This window comes from Hemibagrus wyckioides, linkage group LG10, assembly GCF_019097595.1.
Source record: "Hemibagrus wyckioides isolate EC202008001 linkage group LG10, SWU_Hwy_1.0, whole genome shotgun sequence".
Taxonomy (NCBI): Eukaryota; Metazoa; Chordata; class Actinopteri; order Siluriformes; family Bagridae; genus Hemibagrus; species Hemibagrus wyckioides.
Window position 1 is genome coordinate 18,095,781 of NC_080719.1, and position 18,698 is coordinate 18,114,478.

Here is an 18,698-nt window from a genome sequence, read left to right on the forward strand (position 1 = left end):
GTTTTTACCATATAGATATTCAGTACTAAGGAGAATCTCAAGCTATTTATACATATTTCAGGAACCTGAAGTCAGAAGAGATGTTCTGGTTGTCTGGGGAGACCATTAATAATTAAATCTCCAACAACAAACTGTGTGTGTGTGTCAGATAGGTTATATTCCCCACTGGGTCGACACGCTGTAAGGTAAAACATTTCAGTGTATCTCAGTATGTAATGCTAGCGTAAAAACTGTGCTTACAAGAAGCCAAACTGATCAGTACTGGACTTTAATTTGATTGGGGGTTTTTTTCAGTGACTCTGTTGAGATACCAGCTTTATTTAATAAATTAATCAGTAAATTTATTTAGGTTTTAGAAGTTAGGGTTTTTCTGATCTGCATTGTAAATGAAAATAGATGGGACAATATTTGACCAATGCAATCATTTATAATTTGATATATGCCTTTATACAAGGTGTATTTTAAGGCAGAATGATGAATTCTGGTGTTTGGGGGATTTTGCATTTCTTTCAAAAAAACAGAATATTCATACCCGGTTATTATTCCGTAATGACATTATCCTACTGTCATGGTTTCAAAAACACTTGTAATTTGGTAAATAATATAATTAATCTAATTTCTGCACACCTCCAGGTCAGACATTACTCTTTAGCAAGGATCCTCAGCAAGTCACCCTAAAGCCTTTTGAATGGCGCTTAGTGTAAATACGGGCTTGTCATCGCCTTTCAGAGAGAATCTCTCCAGGTTATCTCACATTCCATTCTGGGGAGAAAACCAGGCAGCTTATGAGACAACATTTCAGCAAGACTTCAAATCGTTTGCGTCCTTAACGAAAAGAGCTGCTATTCATCAACCCTCTCTGGCAAAAGTAGACCAGAAGGATCTTCAGCATATCAGGGAGTACGAGACAGAGGTGGCCCACTCCTTCCCTCCTCATCGTCTTTCACCTCTCAGCCGCATCCCAGCATGGACCAAACTGACCACCAACCTGAAAATGCATTCAGACCAAAGATACAAAGACTTCCACACCACACAGGCTGAAAGTTTCCAGCATCGTCCCATGCCATTAGCTGTGCCCAGGCCGGTTCCTTTATTCTTAGCTACCACTGTGACTCAGAGAGACGAAAAACTTCCTGAAACCACTCAGAAAGAGTCATATGTCTCGCACGAGGTCTCACCGCTTGTTCGAGCGGAGAGAAAACACCAAGGTCAGTGAGGTCAAGATTTTTAGCGTTGTCTTCTCAGATTTCAGATATTTCTGTTCAGCGTGCATATGAATATTTGTGGGTTAGATGCAGCACCAGGAATCACAGGAGACAAAAAATTCTCACTCTTCAGCTCCTCTTACAATGATGCCTTCCAGTATAGGTGGTCTTCTCCTCCACCAGCCACTGAGATGGTAGAATTTCAAAAAACTTTGTCATTTAATGTCTCAAATCAAGCACTTGATTCTTGAGCACCCCATATGTATTCCACATGTCTTGCAGCAATTCCACTCTTCCTTGGTAATGGGAGACAAGAACAAAATATCAGAAAATGAAACCACTCATTCAGCCTCTTTCCATTATACAGGCAACCAGAGGTATGTTTGTTCATGTGTTACATATTAGTAAAAATGTTGGATGCAGTTTTTTAGTCAATAGACATTTTACTTTTTCAGGAACAGGATCCAGTTAATCCTCTACTGCATGCCTTATGCAATAATGGATTAAAAAATATCTGGCCACTTGCACTACTGAACACGTAATGGTTTATATTTCAGGGGGAGGAGATACAGATACAGGGGGATGAGTATGTTAAGTTGGGAGAATAGTATCCTGTAGTAAATAGGAAAAAAAACCTAAACTTTATTGATTCATCTTTTGTATTTAAAAGAAATCATTTTTAGTTGGTAAAAATCTTCAGGATCATGCCATTTTAAAACATGGCTGCCCCGAATGTGATCAGTTGAAGAGACGTTGAAAAAAGGTGGGAAAGATCATGTGATCAAATATAAGCACACCCTTGGTTTACCTCCTCAGTTGCTATCTGTTTTGCTAAATTGCTATCTGTTTTTGTGTCCCTCAGGATGCCAAGCATACACACACACACACACACACACAACTGTATAAAATTAGAAATGCCTCTGACCTTTTTTTCTCATAACTATAGCCCTGTATTGTTAAAGAAGCATCTGAGTGTCAACCTTGGAGATCATCCAGATAACAAATGGACCACCACTACCTCTGAAGCTTTTAAGGCAATTAATCCTGGTATGTCTAAGAAACTTTCTCTCTCTCTCTCTCTCTTTCTCTCTCTCTCTCTCTGCAGTCTGAATTCTGTTTGAATAATATTTATAATTTATATACTGTACTGTAATACTGCAAAAAATCTGATGTACCGTCTCATAATTTAAAGCCACTATAATTTAATGCAAGACATTACAAGCAGAAATGATTTGTTTGCATCATGTTTTATATAGTACATCATCTCTTAAACCGTAATAATAATGCCTTCAAATTTTAGATGCTTATGAAAAAGCACTTGGGGCATCTAAAACGGTAGAAATAGTTTTGATATATTGCCCTTGAAACCGAAATACTTATGAAAAACCATAAAAAATACAAAATCTTCTTTTCTATATTCAGAAACGGCTATTTCTATTTTAAGATGCAGTCCCTAATTACAAGGATATTACAGTTGAATTTACTAAAATAACGGTTATGGTTGGATAAGAATATTGTATACCAGAGCATGACATTTTCTTGAGTAAACAACAAATATTACTGTGAAAGTCTCAAAATAGTGAAGCCAAAATTCACCTAAAGATTCACCTACAGAATTGTGGACAAATAAAGGAAAAAAGGTGATTCAGTAAAATAAAAATTACAAAAACCTACACCATCTGGACATTTGAGGCTGATGTTTATAATATGAAACTATTTTTTCTCCTGGGAAATATCCCGAATATGGAGTAAATGAGTGAGTTTAAAGCCTAATATGTCCATGCTAATTACAGAGCGGTTTCTTCAAAACACTGTACAGTTCAAATAACCTTTACTGCTAGAGAGGGTGTTAAGTGTTAGTAAAGATGTCTGTGCTGCAGTGCTTTTGGGATCATGCTGTTTGGTGTATAAATGGGCTTTAGACCAGCAGGTGGCGCTATTTCAGCTTTTTGATGACCCACACCACTATTCCAAACAAATTATGCTCTAAAACATTACAGCAGTGTTGATCACCTGGTTCAGTTTGTGAATATTCACACACCACTTCTGACCAGAAAGTAAATATATAGTTATGGATCTAATTCTGGCATGTATGCACACACACTGTTCACTTTAATAAAACATCTACACTGAAAACTGAAAAACAAAAAGTTTTTCTGGTCCTCAGTTTTCCAGTTTGGGTGGGTCTCTGCCCAGTGTAGCCTCAGATTCCTGTTCTTGGCTGACCAGAAATATAACCTGATTTGGTCTTCTGCTCAAAATTGAAGTTTAGTATGAATACGTTAGCCTTAACTCTATCCGAAGGCTACCACGCTCCAAAACAATGACAAAATTCACGTTTAGAAGAGATCTACATTCAGATTTTACCTCCAGTAAGGATGAACAATTTGAATGACATCATTCTGCAACTTCAGATTGTCAGCTCTTCTGTGCAATCAGATGCTGTCTAGAATCTGAACTGTCCCACCCCCCAACCAAATACCTACCATGTACTGTTTAGCCTGGGCTGTAAGGTAAATTAAACACTGTGGAATATTTATAAAGGGGGAGGAGCCAGTCAATATAAAACATCAAATAACTCAAGGCATTTAATGGAGACTTATTATGCAGTTTGAGATGATTTTCTATTTGACAAGATTGACTTATTTATATTTAAAATATTCATTTATATTAATTTAGTTTTTTTAGCATTAAAGATTTATTAGCAGTTCTCCTCTGACCTCTCTCTTCAGCAGGGCATTTTGCAAGACATGCTGCCCACTGGAAGTTTTTTTTTTAATAACAATATTCTGTGTAAACACTAGACTGTTGACTGCATGGAAAATTACAAGAGATTCTGAAATACTAAAACCAACCTGTCTGGCACCATCAGCTGTGCCACGGTCAAAGACCGTGATCACTTTTTTCCCCCATGTTGATGTTTTTGGAGAATAATTGAACCACTTGACCTGCATCTGTATGTTTTTATATATAAAGTTGCTCCCACATGATTTGATAACTGCATAAATGAGCAGGGTTACAGGTTTTCTGATCAACTCTCTCATTGTTGCCATGTTTCCACCAGAGCGAGTTCATATCCACTCAGGAAACCTAACTCAGTGCTCTATACCTAGAGGTGACACGGACACAAAGCGCAACCAAGAGAGATCAACATCTACAACCAACCGATTGTTTTTCTCAGAGGTGCAGCTCAGTTTCTTTAAGTCAGCACCTGGAACCAAAGTTTCAATATCTAAGTGATAACCCCAGTGTTTGTGTTTGTTCTTCAGCGCCGTTTCCAAGTGTGTTAAACGTCATTTGTGTTTACTCAGGAAAACCACAAACAGTTGCCAGTTCGCATGGATAACCCAGGCCTCAGGACCAAGAGTAATGTTGAGTTTGGGAATCTCCGTATAGCAGGAATGTTTTACAACACAACAACTCAGGAAAGCTATACACATAAACATGTGACTCAAGTCAAGCCTCGGGTTTATCCGTCTGGTCGAGTGCTGGCAGATCAAGGTGACCCCAGATGAGATGAGATCGAGCAAAACAACACAAAACACTTATACAGTATCCGGGTTAGAAATGCAGGCTGTGGAACATTCTGTTGACTCACAATTCAGTAAATGTTTTTACTTCGGAGATGGATTTGAATGTAACTTAAGCCTAAGTAAGTGCATCAATGTCATCCAGCACATACCTTTACTAGCAAGGTACACAAAGCCCTGCAGTTAAACTTAAAAAAGATCTGTGTATCTACACTGAAAAAAGAAATACGTGGTCAATCAGATTTAAGAAAAACATTATGTATAGTTGACATAAAAATATTACATTTCTCAACAAAACATGATTTCATTGCTTATGTTGAATCTAATGTAACAAGTTTCTAATGACTAGATTGAATGATGCGAAGTGAGCGTGATCTATTCAGAGTTTTAATGACAGCCGATTCCATCCATCCATAAGGGTTGTACAGAACCCTATAGAACCCTATGAGTGATGCTAAGCAACCCCAAAAAATTCTAACTTCCATGTAGCACATCTGATGGGATGTGAGAAATGTGTATATCCTAATATTCTGTGTTTTGTCTTCTGTGTAACATCTGTAGAGCCTGGCCCAGCTGTTACTACTGTGCAAAGTGACTATGTTCCACTAAACACTAGAAGAAGTGTTTTAACCCCTGAGCAGCTTTATCAGGTAAAACATCCACTGTGCAGATCATTGAGCTTTTTGTGTTTGTATTTAAATGCAACACTTCAGTAGGAAGAGACTATAAAGTTTTACATCATTTTTCTGCTACTAAAATTCTCATCTTGTGTTTTGTTTGATTTGGAAACTAAGCCATAAGTATGAAATGGTTGAGAGACTATAGGACCTCAGTATGGAATCTCTTCTGTTTGTCTTTTTAGATTAAAGTCAGTCACATCAAACCTCCTAACAGTGAATTTTACTTCACAACAAGCCACAAAGAAGATTTTTCAATTAAACCTAATTCCAAGGTCTGTTTGGACAACCCACCAAGACAACTTATCAGCCACATACAATTCTGAAACACACACACACACACACACACACACACACACACAGACAGACAGACAGACATATATAATGGAGGTATGTTCTTCCATGCTTGTTACATTTGTTAGAATGCATTTATATCACTGTTCTGTTAAATCCCAGCTTCTGATTGGTACGAAGGTGTTGATGTTATAAAAGCAGATTTGATAGTATATTTCACTGCAAGGCTGATATTAAGTCACTTAAACAGATTTATTTTAAAATACATGTAATGTATTTCAGTGATCAACTTTTCTGAGCACGCGTAAATAAAAAGATATTTTTTGCCGCAAATACAAGACAGCTTCTCACCCATAGAACACCATGACCACATGATGACAGCAGCATCGTGCCGCTTTTCAGCTGGGACTGGGGCAATGGTTAAGATAGACAGGATATACAGATAGATCCAACTACAAACATTTTGGCACAAATCCTACAGGCCTTTATTAGACAGATGACGATAAACATGTTCACCTTCCAGCATGACCTTCCATAACATGCCAAAGAACAAAGACAGGTCAATAAAGTAAATTTTCGTACGGCCCAGTCGGAGTGCTACATCTAAATCCTATCAAAAACATGAATGACTTGACTTGAAGACTGAAGTGGTTAAGGCTCTGGGTTGTTGATTGGAAGATCATGGTTTAAGGTCTAGCACTGCCAAACTGCCACTGTTGGGCACTTGAACAAGGCCCCCCAAACCCACCCTGCTCCAAGGGTGCTGCGTCATGGCTGACCCTGTGCTCTGACCCCAACTTCCAAGGATGTGATATGTGAAGAAAAAATTTCACTTTGCAGTTATGTGAATGTGACAAATAAAAGCTAATTAACTTAAGAAGCTGTGCATGGGAGATCACAATACTGGGGCACTTTTTACAAGAAAATTGAGATAAAATTCAAATAAAAAAATATAATATAAGTTAATTAAGGACTGTCCATAATTATGAAACCAGGTTATTGAAAGTATTTTTCCCAAAATGTTTTTATTTTTCACTTTTTGTTGCTGTATCCTATTAAAGTTAGAAATAATCTGAATTTTTTTTCTCCCTTTTTTTTTTTTTACATTATAAAACCCTGCAGTTTTAACAGGGGTATGTAGACTTTTTATATCCTCCATTAGACCTGGCAGCTGTTTGGAGACTAATTGTGAAATCGCCGCATGTCCTACAATGTTTATGTCATAGATATCAGGGTTTGTTGAAAGCAACAGATGGTCCAAGCGGCGACAGTAAACATTAACGGTATTGTGGTTTATATGGGTTTTGAGATAATATACTGAATGAATCTTGTATAAACAGGTTTTGACATACAGGCACGATATGTCAACAATTTCACATAGTAAAACATATAGCTTTATATTAGAGACAGTTTTGTACACTTGTATGTGGAGACTAAATATTTGATCAGGCTTCATCAACCCACTGTTTCTACTGAACTGTTTGCCACCTGGTCTCTTGGGACATTCCTGTTGATTTTCCTCTAAACAAACACAGAACATTTTAGTCCTCCGGCAGCCGTATAACCTTGAACCTGGATAATTTTTGTTTGTCAAACTTTCATTGTTGACCAGAACTGTATCAGCTGACTTTTGCCTAACATCACCTTTAAGGGGAAATAAGATTCATTTTCACTTTGTTTTTCTGAATAAACAAAGTGAATTTCTTGCCTCTTTAACATACCTGACCAAAGACTCTCCTGTTTACCAGCATGTAGAACAAACATCTGTGAATTTTACACAGATGTGCTTGTCAGCAACTAATCTATGAATCAGCTGTAAAAAAGTAGAGAATATATTTGCAAATGTTTTGTTTACTCAGTGAAAACATTACAATTATCTCTCCAGTCTCTCCGGGACTTCTTGCTTTTGTGATTCGCAAAAAATAACGCAAAATCAAGCAAACACCATGATATATGGAGGAGCTTGCAATATTTAGAAATTTTTTGCAGATTTGGACCGAGGCATGTCATATGACACTCAAAGTGTCATCACATGGTTTAGAAGATCTGATTTGCCTGATTAAGGTCTTCCTTTTAATTGAAGGAACACAGACCAATGATTTTGGAACCTGTATGGTTTCCCAGGCATCCCACAATGCAGTGCATCACAATGCAACTGCAGAAAATGAGGCAACAGCAACATCCGATCCGGATCTGCTCTCCTCCAGCTCTAAGTGTAAATTTATTTCTATTTACATTCAATACACAGAAATACAAATTGTGAGTGAGTGTGTAGACAGTGCACTGTGATGGACTGGCATCTCTTCTATATACACCAATCAGGCATAATATTATGACCACCTGCCTAATATTGTGTTGGTCCCCCTTTTGCTGCCAAAACAGTCCTGACCTATCGAGGCATGGACTCCAATCCTTTAAGTTCTGTAGGTTGTGAGGTGGGGCTTCCATGGATCAGACTTGTTTGTTCAGCACATCCCACAGATGCTTGATTGGATTGAGATCTGGGCAATTTGGAGGCCAAGTCAACATCTCAAACTCGTTGTTGTGCTCATCAAACCATTCCTGAACCATGTTATAGCCCACCCACTAACAAGTGCCACGATGAGGAGATAAAACACCTGTCGGTGGTCATAATGTTATGCCTAATTCCTGTTGTATTTTTGGGATAGACTCTGGATCCACCAGAATAATGCTCTTACTGAAAAGAATGAAGAATGGAGCAGGGAAATGTGCAGGCAGCAGCCTTGATGGAAACCTTACTGTTCCTGAGGGATGAGCTGCTGCTCCGGATCCAGAGGAGAAAAAGAAACACACATCTTCAGTAAGATGGTTTATATGGTCAAAAGTATGTGAACACCAGAACATTACACACATGAGGTTCTTTTCCAAACAGTTGCCATTCATTTGAAAGACAGTGCCCCTGGGCACAAAGTATGCTCCATGAAGACATTGAACTAGAAGATCACGAGTGTCCTGCACAGAGCCCTGACCTATGTTCACAATCCAGAGAAATATCATAACAGCAAAGTGAACACACCTAACCATTCACATTTTTTCTATTAACACATATTTTCTGTTAGCATGATAGAATTTAGAATGTAATCAAATAGTAGGTGGTATTTTATGTAGAATTGGTAACAATCTGATTACACAATTTTCTTTACATGCTTTACACACAGCTTAAAGTAAAGATAAGACTTGTTAGCTAACTTCAGCGAGCTGGCCAATATAGTTCATTCCCAGCTAAGTAAATATAATATTGTTGTTCAATATTTGTAGATAATATATCACGTGACACTGTTTCAAATATTATGCTAGAATTTTGTTTAAGATTAAGATGTATCTACATATTAGTGCTTTAGGTATGATTAATGGTTAAGCAGGTGGATTCCATGTTTTCATTTTTTTTCCCCTTTAAACCCTAACCCCTCCCCATGCCCCACCCATGACCAAGAAGCTCCACCCTCAGGATCTACAGAAGCCTATAGAGTAGTGTCTATATACTGAGTGACAGGAGGCATATCCAAACCCAATCAAGCATTCCATATGGGTTTTCTCAGCCAATCATGAATGTTTGTTTAGCCTTTTTCTAAACAATTATTACTGTTATTATTTTTAGTGTGCTCTGTATGTTTTTCCTGTATGTTTTTTGTAGAAGTAAGAAATAAAAAATGACACCTATACAATTCAAGTGTCGAGACATTTTCTTGTGCAATAATCAATAATGGGTGCAATAGTAATTATGGGCCTTTCATGCACATTTCACCATGTACAATACAACTTCACCATGATCACTTATTAAAATTATCACCAATTTAAAAATCCTTTGTGCAATATTACATTTCTACACTATTATTTGCACAGTATTTATTATTATTTTTTTCTTCTCCTTGTATAGAGTATATATTTAATTCTTTTTCTCTCCCATTTTTAATAGAGCAACTGTAACATGGCAAAGAATCCCCCCTGGGACCTGGGATTAATAAAGCTCTTTGAATCTATCTATCTATCTATCTATCTATCTATCTATCTATCTATCTATCTATCTATATATATATATATATATAGAGAGAGAGAGAGAGAGAGAGAGGAGAATAATAATAATAATAATAATAATAATAATAATAATAATTAAAAGCCCCAGAAAACAAAGAACAAATCAAGATATGGTTTATGATTACAACAGCGGGGGAGGAGCAACGGGCGTGGCCCTGCTTGTGGTGGGCGTGGTTACACAAACGTGGCGTGAGATATATTATACTGGACGGTAGTGTGTGAAGTACACAAGCAGCGGTTTGTTGGACACTAGGTAGGTTACTACTTTTACTTTAATATTTTTATATGAATATTTGTTGCTGATTATGGCGTCAGTATGAGGATTACTGTAAGCACGAGGACACACTTCATCTCTGTTCTCATCTCTTCTAGTCTCCTACACTATGAGCTGTATCAGGCGATTTGCTCTGGAGCTGGACGGTCCAGGGGAGGCGGGGTACAGCAGCGGAGAGACAGTGAGTGGGAAAGTGGTGTTGGAGTTGACCAGGCAGATGGACATTAAAGCGCTGAAGGTACAGGGCAGAGGAGTCGCTTCTGCACACTGGCTGGAGCACAGGGGTGTCGGGGTAAACACCGTCTACAACGACTACTCATCCAAGATCACATACTTCAGGAAGAGACAACATCTGATCCGAGGTGTGTATCTGTGACTTACTGCTATGCTTCGTTGTTTGGAGTGCATCTGGTCAATTCGTGCAGGAATTGGCTGACCTGTTGCTCGGTGCGTTTCTCCTTCGAGCATGGTAGAGAAAGCAGAAGGCCAATAGGGGGCGCTTTTACTTGTCCTGCTAGTTTAATGACCGCTCCAGATGCTGACAAGACACCACGTCCTCCATCGAGGTGCCTGGAAAGTTACCTGGTGGAGAACAGCTCCCAATAATAATAATAATAATAATAATAATTCAAGGATCATCTAAATATCTCAGCATATATTTATTTAAATGATATAATCCAAATAATTTGTACAGTATAATATGCAAATATGTACCATTATCATATTCATTTATTAGGGTACTTGTTCCTGGTTGATATTTATCCTTTCCACACTTAATATGCATCTTTCAGTTGGACATCTGGCTATAGTGCTTTTAAAACGTCATCATTGGACTTTTAGGGTTAAGCTTTAAACACGTTTAGATAGGAAGAAACACACTAAACGTTCAGAAGGTGCACACTGAGGGTATTAATACAAAGAATGGGAAGAACAGTACTGTACTGTTTATTTTTTCTTCCCCAAAAACAGAGAAACCCCCCAAAAAACCCAGCAGTTCCAAGTTAAAATGTAATTCAGATTGCAGAACGATTCAAGCAGACTCTGTTTATACTTGATTTAAGTTAGTGGGCTTTAGATTAAATCCATTCAAACAAGCTGCAGTCATAAGCACTCGTAACCGCATTATAACTACTATTAATAGTAGATCTCCATCATTAAAAAACTCAAAATAACGCTGCGAACCCCCTGAGACATGACATATCCCTGTTCATTTACACGCTCCAGCAGTGCGAGCAATTCAAATGGACATTCGTGATATTTCTAGTAGTAATTTTTTAATAGCGGCTGTAATCATGATAAGGCGTCTCCCTGATAAAGAAACACACTTTAACCTTGAGTGTGGCCCATAACGTAAGTGGAAAAGTGGAAGTTATTGAGGCTATAATCATGTGGAAGATAACCTTTTTTCCACTTATGCTATGATATTATAAAACCCATAGCATGATGGAAAAAGAGATGAGTAAGCCGAAGTGTTTATTACCAGTGTTTATTAGCACATCTGACAGGCAAAAGGGATTTTAACCTTCAGGGACTGACTGGGCTAAATAAAGCTCAATCGATAAAGAAAGTCAAACTGGAGAGATTCCCGGGTTAAAAAAATACAAACAGTAAATATTTAAGTTAATTATTTACATCCTAACATCAGACTAAATTTTAGAAAATGCTTATTGGGTCTAACATAGCTGGCATTTTTTCTTTTCTTTTTGCAAAAGCTTTGAACTGAAGCATTTTGACTACATTATATGGCAATAGGTACAGTACTACTATGAAAAAGAAAAAAGTGAGGTCAGCTGTCATTGTTCACCTACAAGAGTTGACTCGCTTGTGTTTTTTTTCTTTTTCTCATTGGTTGATTGCAAACTTTGTCCTTAGAAAGTCTGTCACTCATTCTGTTTTTATTTATTCACTGTTTGCCCTTACCAAAGCCATTACTAAACTGCTGAAGAAATCAGTCTTACATGTTCTTTCTTCACAAAGATGGCAGACCAAAAATACCAAAGGTGCCAGGCATCACCGGGTACCAGGCCGCCAGAAGGACCATGTATTTATGTAAATTTGTGCGGCAGTTTGTTGGCAGAAATAAACAGCCCACACTGGCATTCCCTCATTAGAATGTAATCTCTAGTTGTATAAAAAAAATCTCTTTTGCTCAGTGATGCTTTAAATATGGAGCTGATCTGGTTTAGCTTGCAGGATGAAATATGCTACACAGCCAAAAGTTCTTGGAGAACTGACTATCACCTATATGTGGACCTTTGGAAATCTTTATTTCTTCCCCAAAAACACTATCTAGAAAGTCTTTCTACTCTGTAACATTACAATTTCCGCTTTACTGGAACTAAGAGCCCCAAAAATTCCAGCTTCACAATTCCCCTGTGCACAATACAAAATCCATGAAGACATGGTGTGTTAAGGTTGGACTGGAAGAACTCGAGTGTTCTCAGTGTTCACAGCCCTGACCTCGACCCCACTGAACACCTCTGGGATGAACCGAAACACTGACTGCACACCAGACCTTCTCTCTCTCTCTCTCTCTCTCTCTCTCTCACATCAGTATGAATGAACACAAACCTCCACAACCACATTTTTCAATCTAGTGGAAAGTTTTCCCAAGAAGAGTGAAACTAATTGTTCAAGATGCACATATGAGTGTTTTGAAAAGTTTGTTCTTGTGAAGAGATAACTTTTGGAATAAACTAATATTAAAACTACTTTTCACCCAAGGGAATAATGATATTCAACCCAAATGTTTCAACTGCTGCTATAATGTTTATTTCTTATTTGCACTACTTCAACCGCTGCTCCTGCATTTTTGCACAGTCCACATTGTCATGCTGCTCTACATTTGTTACAATCATACTGTATATGTTATCAGATACCTGGTTTTTACAGTTTCTCAAGTTTGCACATCATTCCATTTTGTCACATTGCACATGTTCTTCTTCGGCGCTATGTGTCCTGTCTTGTGTTGTTTTTTTGTACTTCCTGTCTTTGCACCTGCTTTGCACTTTAGGTAGCTAAGACAAACTTCTATCCCTACCTCTGTGTTGTTGTTTCTGTTGTAGTTATATGCTGTATGTTGTTTATGTAGCACTAGGGTCCTGGAGAAACGTTGTTTCATTTCACTAAGTGCTGCGTCAGCTATATGTGGTTGGGGCAGTTGTGGCTCAAATGGTTAAGGGTCTGAGTTGTTGATGGGATGGATCGGGGTTCAAGCCCCAGCACCACCAAGCTCCACTCCTGGGCAAAACCCTCCCTACTCCAGGGGCGCTGTATCATAGCTGCCACTGCGCTCTCCCCCCAATTTCCTCAGCTGGGATATGCAAAGAAAAAATGCTGTAATGTATGTGTGGCGATAATAAAGGCTTCTTGCCCCCAGTTATGGACTTGACTTGATGGGGAGATTTATTATTCTGCATTCTGGCTTGTAGTCGCAAGAGGGCGCCAGAGACACACGGGGAGCCCATATTTACAGGCGCTACGTCCAGTCAACAAGGAAGGCAGACTTGCTTTGTTCAATAAAGTGGATGGCGATAATAACTCTTTATTTATTTATCTTAACACCGCAGTTAGTCAAAATGATATCTCTCTGTCTAAATGCTAAAGATTCACGCAGAAACTTAACTTGTACATACTCGCTTCATTCATTTCAGTGTTTATATATATATGTCATGTATTACAGAAAGTTTTGCACCGGTTACTGGTACTCCGCGACTATTACGTTATATATGAACTGATCTGGATGTCGTTTCTCATTTGCATTAAACAGTCTGTACACTTTGTCTCGGCGTGTTTTGTTTTGAATGCCTGGTTTCGGGCATGCTCAGTCAGCTTGTTTTTCACCAAGAACCTGCAAGCATCAATCATCAGGCAAGCGTATGCTCTGCCCACCCCTCTCCTCTGCACACCCAGTGATGTTTATTAGCCGCGGCCAATCATAGCACAGAACCTCGCATAATTAGGAGTATCCCCGCCCCCTTGCCTCCTAGTTAAAGGACCTATTGAGCTATGGTGTTATTTAGTTTTGTTTTGAATCGAGCGAGAAGCATCGCGACTGCCGAGCAATTGCAACAAGGCGTCGAGGAGATCTGGATACCGTCTTCGGAACCTTGCTTTAACCGTGAAGATGATTTTCGACAAGGTGAAAAAGTTTCACGTCGTTTTCGACTCGCCTGATGTTGACTGTCCGCCTGTGTTCAGCAGCGGGGATGTGGTGTCCGGTCGGGTCGTGCTCGAGCTCTCTGCAGAAAGTAAAGTGCAGTCGGTAAAGCTTCATGCTGAAGGTTATGCAAAGGTTCATTGGACCGAATCTCGCAGTGCAGGGTCCAGTACGGCTTACACGCAGAACTACAGCGACGAGGTGGAATATCTGAACCGGAGAGAGGTGCTGCTGCAGGCAGGTCTGTTCCCCTGAGCTTGTACCGGAAGCTCTGTTGTTGGCTTTGTTTGTGCTGTTGATCGTCTTGACTCATTCTCTACCACTTAACTTGATAGACTTGGGCCACTTGATAAAGAGTGAAACTGAAAAGAGTAGCTTATTTTTAGTGCAGTGTAGTTCTAAGAATGCTCTTCATTGCACTTCACACTACTATGAAATGCATGTTTCTGAAGCAGGATGATCTAAAGATGAGTTTCAGTGATCTGAAGATGAGTTTAAAGTAATAACATGTTAATTTTTCCCCCCCACACACAGATAACGGGGAATCGACCACCCTTCCTGCTGGAAGACATGAATACCCTTTCAGTTTCCAGCTGCCTGAAGAGTGAGTTTGATTCACTTTTTTGTTTTGCATCTTTAACTACATTCTCAACCAGGTTGATATGGATGTGCAAAAAAAAAAAAAACCAACCTGACCTTTTGTGTTTCCTCTTCCAGGACTCTGGTGACTTCCTTTGAAGGCAAGCATGGCAGCATTCGGTACTGGGTCAAGGTGAAGTTGCACCGACCGTGGCTTCCGGTGAAGAAGATCAAGAAAGAGTTTACGGTTATCGAACCCATTGACATCAACACACCGTCCCTACTTGTAAGCATGAAAACGTTCTCTAGGACTTGAGGAATAATTTAGGGTCTGCCGTGGAAGAAACACGTTGTAAATATTGTTGAAACTTGCAGGCACCTCAGGCTGGAACCAAAGAGAAGATGGCTCGTGTCTGGTACCACAACTTTGGACAAGTGTCTGTCACCGCAAAGATCGACCGCAAAGGCTACACACCAGGTGAGAGAGCAATAACTTTAACTTTATGCGTGTTTGGAGAATTGCGAAAGGAAACTGGGGAAAAAAATCCACGAATGTTGACACATTGTTATCCCTCCACAGGTGAAGTGATTCCGGTCTTTGCTGAATTTGACAACTCGACCTCCCGATCTGTGGTGCCCAAGGCTTACATCACCCAGACACAGACCTTCATCGCAAGGGGCACCATGAAGCAGAAGCAAGCCGTTGTAGCCACCCTGTGTGGAGATGTCGTGGGAGCACGACGCAGGGAGACCTGGCACGGCCGCGCCATCAAGATCCCTCCAGTCGGTCCCTCCATCCTTCAGTGCCGTATCATCAAAGTGGAGTACATGCTTAAGGTGAGTTTGAGGTTTCTGCATCTGCCATTCTCGCTAGTTTAGATACATCAAAGATGTTTATCTGAGACTTTATCTGATGTTTACATTTCACCACTTCTTATTCATCAGGTGTGTGTGGACATTCCTGGCCCCTCAAAGCTGTCTCTGGAGCTTCCACTGGTCATGGGGACCATCCCTCTCCATCCTTTTGGCAGCCGCACCTCCAGCGTCAGCAGCCAGTACAGTCTGAACATGGACTGGCTCCGCATGGCCATCCCCGAGCAGCGTGAAGGTGAGGACATCCTCACGTCCTCCAGCTTCATAGTTCTTTCCCTCTTTAAATACACGTTTACTAACATTGGATTTTTCTGCATGTTTTTCCACAGCCCCTCCTGACTACAGCTCGATCATCACCGAAGAGGAGGCAGAGCAGAATTCTGCAGCCAGCCGTGTTGAGGAGGACCTCAGCGCAGTGCTAGAGCGCCCCTTCATGGCATACGTGCAAGAATTCCGCTTCAGGCCACCGCCAGTATACAGCGAGGTACGTAGCATGCAGGTGTTTTGGAACGAAGAAAAGTATAATGAGATCCACGTTAAACATCTGAATACCTCGCTCATACTGAACGTACAATCTTCTTTCTGTTTCTCAGGTGGACCCGAATCCTCAGCCCATCAACATCAGACCACGCTGCATGACATGTTGAACATCACGCTGAGCATCACACGGTGATGTCATGATTGAAATGAAATAAAGCAGGGATTTGCATTCTGCCAGAGGCTTTGGATCTCTGAGACTGGCACATGCCCCTGGGGAGCTGCGTTCATCGGCTTAGGATATGTGCGGTGACGCCAGTTAAGGATGAGAACTAGGAACTGTCTGGACTGATGGTCAGATGGATTCCTGAGTCTTTGCAAGAGAGAGAAAAATTTGAAGAAGCACCAGATGGATGGATTTTTTTCTTTTTCCTCTCGCATATCTGTCTTTTAACCTGTCTCCGGGTAGACTTTGGTCAGTGCCCGCTAATGACTAACAACCTCTGAAGCTTATTTCGTGTTATGGAGGTGGCTAGTCTGAGAAAGGTTTGCTTGTGAAGGAGCCTTTTTTTTTTTTGTAGTAATGCCTAACCCCATGGGCTCAGTGTTTAAGTGACTTTTCTATACTTAAAGTCAACATTGGTGCCAACTCCATATCATGTAATCACCATCTGCTAGCTGGAGCAATAATGCTTTTAAACAACAAACCACTGGTGGTGGTAGTCAGGAGTGCTTCCAGGCATGCGTTGTTTCTCCTTAGTATCTCTAGCATCAAAAACATAATGTTAATCTAAGCTCTTTTTGGTGTTTGTTGAATGCGGGTTAAAAAAAAAAAATAGAGAGGGAGAGAGTTGTGTATGTTCAGACCTGCTTTAATATGCACATGTGTAGTACAGGTCTAAAGGAAAAGTTAAAGCTTCGAGTCAAGGAGTCTCCGTATTTCCTGAAAATCCTGGAGGCAGGATGTTTTCTTGAATAAGATACTGCCCATGTGATGATGATGATGATGATGATGATGATGATTAAGACAGAATTGTGCTGAAGACGAACATAAACATGTAAGGCTTTAACTTGACTCTAACAAGGTGCTTTTCTATGTTTTTGCCAGTGGCCTTATGACTTCTTACAATGCTGTAGGAGGCACAAACATTACGTCTTAAAGTCGTTCGCTGGATAACAAGCCATGTTTGCTCACGGTGCCTTTTTTTTTTCTGTTGTTGCAACAGCAGCTCGACTGAGTACAGGGATTATGCACGACGATGCATTAAGCTTTAAACTTGTTATACCACTCTGAAGTGTACTTAACATTCCAAAGATAGCTAATGAAATTCCAAATTGTGAAAAACAACGTCAGGTAATAACACATTGAATGTACTGTTTATGGCACTCATGGAAAAAATGAATGTATTTTATAGGGTTTTTTTCTTGATGTCCAAAATATATATATATATATATATATTTTCTTAATCATTTTCTAATAAAAAAAAATGAACCAAATCTAACTTTCATCTGTGTGGCTGGTGTATTCAATTGCTTGTGACTCTATCTGTTATGCTAAGATATATTCATGGTCTACTATATCACTTGGTTAGATTATTTTATTATATTTAGATGATATTTTGAAATGTAGATGCTTCTCTATACAAGTCCTAAGGCTTTTACAAGACAAAAATAAACATGTTAGAGCTCTGGGCTAATTCTGTGAGATAAATGCTGTTTAATTATAATCGAGTAAGAAACACACACACAGACTATCTGGGATATTTCCTAATATTTTGGTTTAACTGGTAAAGATTTGGCCTGCAGCCATGTATTCAACCCAAACAGCCCAAGTCTTGCAGATTTTCATGGTTCATTTCCAGTAAAACAAAAACAGACCACATGCTAGGTTTGTGTGATATAAAGAGAACAGAAAGTAAAACATCTTATCGTTAATCGCGTTTCTGCTCTGTTTTTTTTTTGTTTTTTTTAATTACCCCAGACCATGTTACCTAAGTTGCTCAACTGTACTGAAAGAGGAACAACAACAAAAGTGAAACAGAACTTTCTGTACCGAGGGTAGAATGGTGTATCGGTGTTTGAAGGTGTTGAGTTGGCTTGGACAGGCTGTTACACGACAACTGCTCTGTTTACTGCTGTTGTGATTTAGGGCTTGGGGATAGGGCTTGTGGATATTCTTCTTAATAGACACTCATTCATACTGACTCCGGGATACAAACCGGGGTAAACAATTAATCAGTGCTAGACTGGCCGTGCAAACATGACTTGATCATTAACTCTGGTGATTTTTTTTAATAATCTAACATAATGGCAAATTAATTTAAATGCATATATATATATATATACATACATATATATACATATATATATATATCCACAGCATTTTCTTATGTAATAGGAATACCTCCTCATCCGTCCAGTTACACGTATAATATCATGTAGATACAGGCCAAGAGCTGCAGTTAATGTTCACATTAAACATTATTACAAGAACGAGGGAAGATGGCATCCCCGTGGCATGGTTGTTGATATTTTTAGACACTGCTGATGTCAGCAACCAAGAAGCTAAGCATC

At 39.4% G+C, this 18,698-nt stretch overlaps 2 protein-coding genes across 3 annotated transcripts; both read left to right on the forward strand.

Moving 5' to 3' along the window:
* Nucleotides 1-166: 166 nt before the first annotated feature.
* si:dkey-13m1.5 (uncharacterized) lies at nucleotides 167-9,338 on the forward strand. The gene is made up of 7 exons (XM_058401161.1): nucleotides 167-185; nucleotides 634-1,582; nucleotides 2,152-2,252; nucleotides 4,270-4,388; nucleotides 4,517-4,706; nucleotides 5,297-5,385; nucleotides 5,598-9,338. The coding sequence occupies exons 2-7, from the start codon at nucleotides 1,428-1,430 to the stop codon at nucleotides 5,736-5,738; spliced, it is 795 nt and encodes a 264-aa protein (XP_058257144.1). The 5' UTR covers nucleotides 167-185; nucleotides 634-1,427; the 3' UTR covers nucleotides 5,739-9,338.
* Nucleotides 9,339-9,948: 610 nt separating this feature from the next.
* arrdc2 (arrestin domain containing 2) lies at nucleotides 9,949-17,626 on the forward strand. 2 transcript variants are annotated; one of them, XM_058401210.1, is made up of 9 exons: nucleotides 9,949-10,015; nucleotides 10,135-10,398; nucleotides 14,730-14,799; nucleotides 14,913-15,060; nucleotides 15,150-15,252; nucleotides 15,355-15,611; nucleotides 15,720-15,882; nucleotides 15,977-16,131; nucleotides 16,241-17,626. In XM_058401210.1, exons 2-9 carry the CDS (start codon nucleotides 10,146-10,148, stop codon nucleotides 16,292-16,294), a joined length of 1,203 nt encoding a protein of 400 aa, XP_058257193.1. In that variant the 5' UTR covers nucleotides 9,949-10,015; nucleotides 10,135-10,145; the 3' UTR covers nucleotides 16,295-17,626. The 2 variants fall into 2 exon arrangements, with proteins under 2 accessions (XP_058257193.1, XP_058257192.1); XM_058401209.1 differs by lacking the exons at nucleotides 9,949-10,015; nucleotides 10,135-10,398 and adding an exon at nucleotides 14,043-14,436.
* The last annotated feature ends 1,072 nt before the right edge of the window (nucleotides 17,627-18,698 follow it).